At 41.3% G+C, this 10,000-nt stretch overlaps 2 protein-coding genes across 13 annotated transcripts in view; both read left to right on the top strand.

The window, feature by feature from the left end:
* The window catches only part of agrn (agrin), a 471,015-nt gene that overhangs the window by 354,355 nt on the left and 106,660 nt on the right, over positions 1-10,000 (top strand). The window lies entirely within an intron of this gene.
* LOC134294501 (uncharacterized) overlaps positions 5,144-10,000 on the top strand; it is an 85,038-nt gene continuing 80,181 nt past the window's right edge. Inside the window, exon 1 of the mRNA XM_062965822.1 lies at positions 5,144-10,000. This exon is cut by the window's right edge and continues 2,340 nt beyond it. Within this exon, the coding sequence (XP_062821892.1) occupies positions 7,772-9,691 (1,920 nt within the window). The 5' untranslated portion in view covers positions 5,144-7,771 and the 3' untranslated portion in view covers positions 9,692-10,000.

The raw sequence follows: 10,000 nt of genomic DNA, 5'->3' as shown, positions 1-10,000 counted from the left end.
TAAGGAAAGGGACCCTCAAAGACCATCTAGATGGTTTCATAAGACCATAGGTAAGCAAAGAGACCTCCAAAGACCATCTAGATGGTCTCATAGGACCATCGGTAAGCAAAAGGACCCTCAAAGGCCATTTAGATGATTTCATAAGGCTATCAGAAGACCATAGATAAGGAAAGGGACTCTCAAAGACCATCTAGATGGTTTCATTTCCCATCTTATTTCCAGCATCTTGAAGGATGTGCTCCACTCTGGCCATGGGGTGTTTGTGTGTGTGTGCTGTCGTTCCATCTTCCATAGCGAGGAGCTTTGTTGTCCTTAGACGTCCTCCCAATCAATGTCCTTAAGGGTGCCTTTATAATAGTAGTAGTAGTAATAGTAATAGTAATAATAATAATAATAATAATAATAATTTATTTATATACCACTCTATCTCCTCGAGAGGACTCAGGGCGGTTTCCAACATGGGTGCAAAACAATTCATTGTCAAGACAGCATACAATAACTTAACACAGCAAACGTAAACAACATCGTAACAAGACAAACGAGTTCAGTTAAAATAAAACAATTACAGTCAGAGCATTCCTCCCCGCTAAAAGCAATACCTATTTATCTACCCACATTTCTGCTTTCGATCTGCTAGATGCGCAGGGAGCTAGGGCTGACAGCAGGTATTCACCCCGACCCTGGCTCAAACTACTTTCAATTGGCAGGATTTTTCTGCAGCTAGCAGTTTAGCTAAGCAGGTAAAGATTTTATTAAAAAGGAAGACAATTGACCCGATGCTGGAGCTGGGCCTTGTTAACAGCTGCTGCTGCGCTTTTCTAAGGGTCGCGTTGTCAAATTGTGTTATTAACCTAATCTAACGCAATTTAACGGTTGATCTTGTCTCGTGCTCTGAACGGCGTTTTCCTTTATTTAATATTTCTCTCCCCTTTGGGAGAAAGACAAAAGGGATAAATCCAATCAATAAATATGCAACAGTTTCATCGCTTTGCAGAACTCGGTCCTAGCAGGAGGATCAGGCAGTCAGAGTCTCCCCACTCAGGATTTGGGATCCCAAGCAGAGGATCAGGAACGTGTTGAGTTCTTCTTCTCCATGGCTCCAAATTGTGAATTGGATGTTCAGGTGGATACTGTTGAGGTGGTCCAGGAACTTGTGGAGCTATTCTTCATAGCTCCAAATAGTGAATTGGACTTTCAGGTGGATGCTGTTGAGGTGGTTCAAGAACGTGTTGAGTTCTTCTTCTCCATGGCTCCAAATTGTGAACTGGATGTTTGGGTGGATGTTGTTGAGGTGGTCCAGGAACGTGTTGAGTTCGTCTCCATGGCTCCAAATTGTGAATTGGATGTTCGGGTCAATGCTGTTGAGGTGGTCCAGGAACTTGTTGGGTTCTTCTTCTCCATGGCTCCAAATGGTGAATTGGATGTTTGGGTCAATGCTATTGAGGTGGTCCAGGAACGTGTTGAGTTCGTCTCCATGGCTCCAAATTGTGAATTGGATGTTTGGGTCGATGCTGTTGAGGTGGTCCAGGAACTTGTTGGGTTCTTCTTCTCCATGGCTCCAAATGGTGAATTGGATGTTTGGGTCAATGCTATTGAGGTGGTCCAGGAACGTGTTGAGTTCGTCTCCATGGCTCCAAATTGTGAATTGGATGTTTGGGTGGATGCTGTTGAGATGGTCCAGGAACTTGTTGAGTTCTTCTCCTCCATGGCTCCAAATGCTGAATTGGATGTTTGGGTCGATGCTATTGAGGTGGTCCAGGAACTTGTTGAGTTCTTCTCCTCCATGGCTCCAAATGGTGAATGGGATGTTTGGGTGGATGCCATTGAGGTGGTCCAGGAACTTGTTGAGTTCTTCTCCTCCATGTCTCCAAATGGTGAAGGTGTCATCCACATATGTCAACCATATAGTGGGCTTTTTTGGTGCTGGTGATGTAGAAATTTGCTATGACTTAGCTGAGAGGGCTCCCCATGGCTACTCCATCTCCAATGGGAAGTAGCTTCTGGTGAGGCAATGGTGAAACAGGGCTGTGATGTCTTCTGGGAAATTCTGGTTGATTCATGCGATGGTGTCTGCTACCAGGACCTTGGTAAAAAGAGACACCTCATCGAGACTGATCAGTATGTCATTGGTAGATGATTTTCCTTCTGCTCCAAACCGACTTTTGCTTGAATTCCAAATCAAGAAGTTCATGAAGACCACCTTGAAAGAGTCCTGGCCAGACTGACCTTCAGGAGAGAGCGCAGCTAAAGACACTCTGTCCGTGTCAGTGCTATTAAATCTACTCCAGAGGGGCGAAGAACACTTTGTGTCTGTATCACCAACCCTACAGAGCTTTCTCCGGATTTTTAATAGCTTCCCTTTCCTGGGAGCGGATGTATTTACAACGTGACACCAATAATTCACAGCTCCTGCCACTTCCTTCTTTCCCATCTCCTGGAGCAAATGTGTGCTCACAGTGTGGGGTGGATGGAGAAGGAGGGGAAGGAGGCGGCGGGGAGAGCAGTTCATCTTCATCATTCATTCCCCAAATCACTGTTCTTTTCCGCAGCCCAGAGAAAGATCGGGAAAAAGGGAATGGCAGAGAGCATCCATCCTTTGTAACATCCCTGAATAGAGCAAGACTCTGTGGGCTTGGGATACTGTAAGTCCCATCATCCTTGGTCCAAGCCAGGGGTCCCCAAACTAAGGCCCGGGGGCCGGATGCGGCCCTCCGAGGTCATTTACCTGGCCCCCGCCCTCAGTTTTATAATATATAATAATATATAATAATAATATTTTAATGTAATGCAATATAACACTAATAATAATAATAATATTTATATATAATATAATAATATTAATTATATATTCTATATTACATATAATATTACTAATAATATTACAGTATAGTGGTATAGTTCAATATAGTAATATATAATGCTAATATTGTGCTATGCTAATAATATAATATATTGTATGTACATATAATTTGTATGCCACTCTGAGTCCCCTTTGGGGTGAGAAGGGTGTGATACAAACGTAGTAAATAAATGCAGTAAATAATAAATAAATAAATAAATAAATTTTAGACTTAGGCTTGCCCAAAGTCTGAAATGACTTGAAGGCACACAACAACAACAACAACAACAACAACAACAACAACAACAACAACAACAACCCTAATTAACTTGACTATCTCATTGGCCAGAAGCAGGACCACACTTCCCATTGAAATCCTGATAAATGTATGTTGGTTAAAATTGTTTTTATTTTTAAATAATGTATTGTTCTTTCATTGTTCTTGTTGTTGTTGTTGTTTTTGCACTACAAATAAGCCATGTGCAGTGTGCATCGGAATTTGTTTGTATGTTTTTTTTTCAAATGATAATCCGGCCCCTCAACAGTCCGAAGGATTGTGGACCGGCCCTCGGCTTAAAAAGTTTGAGGACCCCTGGTCCAAGCTCTTCCAAACCACACCAGGATGTAGAGTGGGTCATGTGGGATAATAAGGAGAGATTAAGGAGAAGCCTATTAAACATCAAATTAGGTTAAGCACCAAAACATCATGTTATACAACAAATTTGACAAAAAAAAGTAGTTCAATCCACAGTAATGCTATGTTGTAATTACTGTATTTACGAATTTAGTACCAAAATATCACGATGTTTTGAAAACATTGACTACAAAAATGTGTTGGATAATCCAGAATGTTGGATAAGCGAATGTTGGGTAAGTGAGACTCTACTGTATAATAATATATAATAATATTATACTATACTAATATTATAATATATTGTACTAGCTGTGCCCGGCCACGCGTTGCTGTGGCAAAGTGGTGGTGGTATTGGTTAAAAGTTGTTGTGGAATTTTTATTTGACGTTATTTATATTTTTAAATTAATTTTTTGTAACTTATCTTTTTTATTTATTATATTTTATTATTTTGTTGTATTGTTTTTAGTTATTTTGTTATAGTATTTTATTGTATTAATTTTTTTAGTGTTTTTTATTATTTTTATTGTATTATTTGTATTTATTTTATTTTTTATTCTTTTATTAACACTGGGCTGAGTGGGTTGCTAGGAGACCAAGTGGGCAGAGCTTAGCCTTCTAAGTGGCATCAATTTGTATAAAAACAATTATTTCTTTCCCTCTAATTAGGACTTTATTTTTCTTTGCTTTTTGTTGTATCAACTTAGAGGCGTGGATGATGGGTTGTGTTGTTAAATTTCGAGGTTGGGGGGCTTGTAGTTTTGTTGTTTTGTGGGTCGCCGTGATGCCATCACTCTTTTATATATATAGATATACATGTAATATTAATATTATGATGTAATACAATGTAATAATAATTATAATTTGTATATTTATATTACATGCAATATTACTAATAATATTGCAATATAGTCGTATAATATAATATATTGTATGTATATATACAGTAGAGTCTCACTTATCCAACACTCGCTTATCCAACGTTCTGGATTATCTAATGCATTTTTGTAGTCAATGTTTTCAATATATCGTGATATTTTGGTGCTAAATTCGTATATACAGTAATTACAACATAACATTACTGCGTATTGAACTACTTTTTCTGTCAAATTTGTTTTATAACATGATGTTTTGGTGCTTAATTTGTAAAATCATAACCTAATTTGATGTTTAATAGGCTTTTTCTTAATCCCTCCTTATTATCCAAGATATTCGCTTATCCAAGCTTCTGCCGGCCCGTTTAGCTTGGACAAGTGAGACTCTACTGTATTATTGGTATTACAGTAGAGTCTCACTTATCCAACATAAACGGGCCGACAGAATGTTGGATAAGTGAATATGTTGGATAATAAGGAGAGATTAAGAAAAAGCCTATTAAACATCAAATTAGGTTATGATTTTACAAATTAAGCACCAGAACATCATGTTATACAACAAATTTGACAGAAAAAGTAGTTCAATACGCAGTAATGCTATGTAGTAATTACTGTATTTACAAATTTAGCACCAAAATATCATGATATATTGAAAACATTGACTACAAAAATGTGTTGGATAATCCAGAACGTTGGATAAGCGAGTGTTGGATAAGTGAGACTCTACTGTATTATATTTATTATTTTTCTCTATTATTGTTGCTACTATTACATTTATTTTACTCTATTATTATTATTAATAATAATACATTTATTATTTCACTCTGATCTTATTATTATTATTATTGCATTTATTATTACTTGTATTATTTTCCTGTATTTATTATTATTATTATTACATGTATTATCTTACTCTATTATTATTAACAGAATGCATAAGCACATTTAGATTGAAGAAGATGAGAATAATAATTTGATCAGAGTTGGACAGTCTTATCTTAAATCAGTAGGTCAAAAACATTGAATCTACTGATGCCTCAATTCATGTAATTTTATTGGTATCTATTTTTATTTCTGAAATTTACCACCCTCGGCTTATACTGGAGTCAATGTTTTCCCAGTTTTTTCATGGTAAAATTAGATGCCTCGGCTTATATTCGGGTCGGCTTATACTCAAGTATTAGACATGTCCAAAAAATCGTTTTGAATCGTATATCGGAATTATTTCGGATTGTTCTCACTTTTTGATACGCATTCCGAGACATTGTCTCACAACGCAACCAGCAATGTAATTCGAACCATTGTTGGCCCATTCTCTAATTGTCTCTTAATGTTTCGTTAATTCCCCCCCCCCAAAAAAATTAAAAAAATATATTTTAAAAAATATTTTTTAAAAAATTTGTTTCTGCAACCTACCTTGAATGGGAGCTTAGCGCAGCCTAACATGGCTGCCGCTCCCCGGCCAATCAGAAGCTTCCACGATGGACGCAAAGGTGGGGGCTAACGTCCTCTGCGTCCACATGGAAGATTGCCATACAATGCCGGTGTGTAGCAATTGCGCCATTTTAGAAACATTTAGAATCATTACGAAATTTTGGAAATATCCGAAATTTTGGGGTGAAAAAATCGGAAATACTTTCTATATCGAAGCGCCAGTGCCCCCTACTTTAGAAACGAGAATTGAAACTTTTTTTCATCGACCGGACATGCCTATCGAGTATATACAGTAAATGAACGAGAAGTCAGCCTTCTGTCCTCCCGTGTTGACAAAGATCCAATATTCGCAGCGGGATCAGAGTGCATACTTTCCTCGCACAAAAAACGCCTTGGGAAAACGGTGCCCGGAGTCTCAACCCACCTTCTCGGTGTCGTCTGCCAATTTAATTACATCTGGGAATTGGCATGGCACAAGCACTGTACAAGGGTATGCTCTGGCACAAAAAAAATTTTCCAACCAGAGTCTCCCCATCTGTATCCCCACAAGACAGTTCCCTGTTGCGAAGCCAATTCACCGGAGCCAAAGCCAGTCACACTTTGTTGCGAGGACATCAGAAGGGGACAGGATTTGGAGTCACCCGAAATCCGGCTCGGCTGTTAAGTAACCATGGCCGCTTTGACTGGCAGCCAGAAACAAGCTGCTCCGTAGCCAAGGCTCAGGCCAGCTGGGTTTTCTTTCGCTCCTGTGTTTCTCGTTACCTGAAGATTTCCTGCCATTTGTTTACGAGAAGCTGCAAATGCAAACAGTTAAGCCAAGAAAGAAAGCTTCCTGCCAAGATAGGCTTGCAAGGCGTGGAATTTCTCCGCCCTACTCCTCTGTTGGCAGCCAAACTACTTAAGTGAGTGAGTCACTCTCTTACTCTCACCATCCAGGATTGAATTTTACGCTGTAAGCTTCTGGAGGTAAATTTCCCCCGCATTGGAGATGTGGGATGCCAAGTCCTCCAGAAACCGCCCAGTAAAGACTTTCTGTATATAATTCAGATTTCAATATTAATGTCAGAAATACCTAGTATGCCACACAGAGCCCCCATGACCAACTGTACATCCTGGTGTGGTTTGGAAGAGCTTGGACCAAGGATGATGGGACTTGCAGTATCTTCACTCACTTGCTGAGACCACTGTGACCCTCACCAATGTCTGATCAAGACCAAACTTGGCACACAGAGCCCCCATGACCCACTACACATCCTGGTGTGGTTTGGAAGAGCTTGGACCAAGGATGATGGGACTTGCAGTATCTTCATTCACTTGCTGAGACCACTGTGACCCTCACCAATGTCTGATCAAGACCAAACTTGGCACACAGAGCCCCCATGACCCACTACACATCCTGGTGTGGTTTGGAAGAGCTTGGACCAAGGATGATGGGACTTGCAGTATCTTCACTCACTTGCTGAGACCACTGTGACCCTCACCAATGTCTGATCAAGACCAAACTTGGCACACAGAGCCCCCATGACCCACTCTACGTCCTGGTGCTGTTTGGAAGAGCTTGGACCAAGGATGATGGGACTTACAGTATCTTCACTCACTTGCTGAGACCACTGTGACCCTCACCAATGTCTGATCAAGACCAAACTTGGCACACAGAGGCCCCATGACCCACTCTACGTCCTGGTGCTGTTTGGAAGAGCTTGGACCAAGGATGATGGGACTTACAGTATCTTCACTCACTTCCTGAGACCACTGTGACCCTCACCAATGTCTGATCAAGACCAAACTTGGCACACAGAGCCCCCATGACCCACTACACATCCTGGTGCGGTTTGGAGGAGGATGTACAATGGACAATGGGTCTTGCAATACCTTTACTCATTTCCTGAGAGCACCTCGAGTTCCACCAATGACAAAGCAGGACCAAACTTGGCACACAGAGCCCCCATGACCCACTCTACATCCTGCCGCTGTTCGGAAGAATTTGGACCATGGATGATGGGACTTGCACTATCTCCACTCACTTGCTTACATCTATGGTGTGTATACTCAGAGACCACTACGACCCTCACCAAAGACTGTTTGGAAGAATTTGGACCATGAATGATGGGACTTACACTACCTCCACTCACTTGCTTACATCTATGGTGGGCATACTCAGAGACCACTACGACCCTCACCAAAGACTGTTTGGAAGAATTTGGACCATGAATGATGGGACTTACACTACCTCCACTCACTTGCTTACATCTATGGTGGGCATACTCAGAGACCACTACGACCCTCACCAAAGATTGTTTGGAAGAATTTGGACCATGAATGATGGGACTTACACTACCTCCACTCACTTGCTTACATCTATGGTGGGCATACTCAGAGACCACTACGACCCTCACCAAAGATTGTTTGGAAGAATTTGGACCATGAATGATGGGACTTGCACTATCTCCACTCACTTGCTTACATCTATGGTGGGCATACTCAGAGACCACTACGACCCTCACCAAAGATTGTTTGGAAGAATTTGGACCATGAATGATGGGACTTACACTACCTCCACTCACTTGCTTACATCTATGGTGGGCATACTCAGAGACCACTACGACCCTCACCAAAGACTGTTTGGAAGAATTTGGACCATGAATGATGGGACTTGCACCTTCACTCACTTGCCTACATCTATGGTGGGCATACTCAGAGACCACTACGACCCTCACCAAAGACTGTTTGGAAGAATTTGGACCATGAATGATGGGACTTACACTACCTCCACTCACTTGCTTACATCTATGGTGTGTATACTCAGAGACCACTACGACCCTCACCAAAGATTGTTTGGAAGAATTTGGACCATGAATGATGGTACTTACACTACCTCCACTCACTTGCTTACATCTATGGTGTGTATACTCAGAGACCACTACGACCCTCACCAAAGACTGTTTGGAAGAATTTGGACCGTGAATGATGGGACTTACACTACCTCCACTCACTTGCTTACATCTATGGTGTGTATACTCAGAGACCACTACGACCCTCACCAAAGACTGTTTGGAAGAATTTGGACCATGAATGATGGGACTTGCACCTTCACTCACTTGCCTACATCTATGGTGGGCATACTCAGAGACCACTACGACCCTCACCAAAGATTGTTTGGAAGAATTTGGACCATGAATGATGGGACTTACACTACCTCCACTCACTTGCTTACATCTATGGTGTGTATACTCAGAGACCACTACGACCCTCACCAAAGACTGTTTGGAAGAATTTGGACCGTGAATGATGGGACTTACACTACCTCCACTCACTTGCTTACATCTATGGTGTGTATACTCAGAGACCACTACGACCCTCACCAAAGACTGTTTGGAAGAATTTGGACCATGAATGATGGGACTTGCACCTTCACTCACTTGCCTACATCTATGGTGGGCATACTCAGAGACCACTACGACCCTCACCAAAGACTGTTTGGAAGAATTTGGACCATGAATGATGGGACTTACACTATCTCCACTCACTTGCTTACATCTATGGCGGGCATACTCAGAGACCACTACGACCCTCACCAAAGATTGTTTGGAAGAATTTGGACCATGAATGATGGGACTTGCACCTTCACTCACTTGCCTACATCTATGGTGGGCATACTCAGAGACCACTACGACCCTCACCAAAGACTGTTTGGAAGAATTTGGACCATGAATGATGGGACTTACACTACCTCCACTCACTTGCTTACATCTATGGTGTGTATACTCAGAGACCACTACGACCCTCACCAAAGATTGTTTGGAAGAATTTGGACCATGAATGATGGGACTTACACTACCTCCACTCACTTGCTTACATCTATGGTGTGTATACTCAGAGACCACTACGACCCTCACCAAAGACTGTTTTGAAGAATTTGGACCATGAATGATGGGACTTGCACCTTCACTCACTTGCCTACATCTATGGTGGGCATACTCAGAGACCACTACGACCCTCACCAAAGACTGTTTGGAAGAATTTGGACCATGAATGATGGGACTTACACTATCTCCACTCACTTGCTTACATCTATGGTGTGTATACTCAGAGACCACTACGACCCTCACCAAAGACTGTTTGGAAGAATTTGGACCATGAATGATGGGACTTACACTACCTCCACTCACTTGCTTACATCTATGGTGTGTATACTCAGAGACCACTACGACCCTCACCAA

This window comes from Anolis carolinensis, unplaced genomic scaffold (assembly GCF_035594765.1).
Source record: "Anolis carolinensis isolate JA03-04 unplaced genomic scaffold, rAnoCar3.1.pri scaffold_15, whole genome shotgun sequence".
NCBI lineage: Eukaryota > Metazoa > Chordata > Lepidosauria > Squamata > Dactyloidae > Anolis > Anolis carolinensis.
The sequence above is the reverse complement of the archived record's forward strand: the minus strand, read 5'-3'. Positions and strand labels throughout refer to the sequence as shown.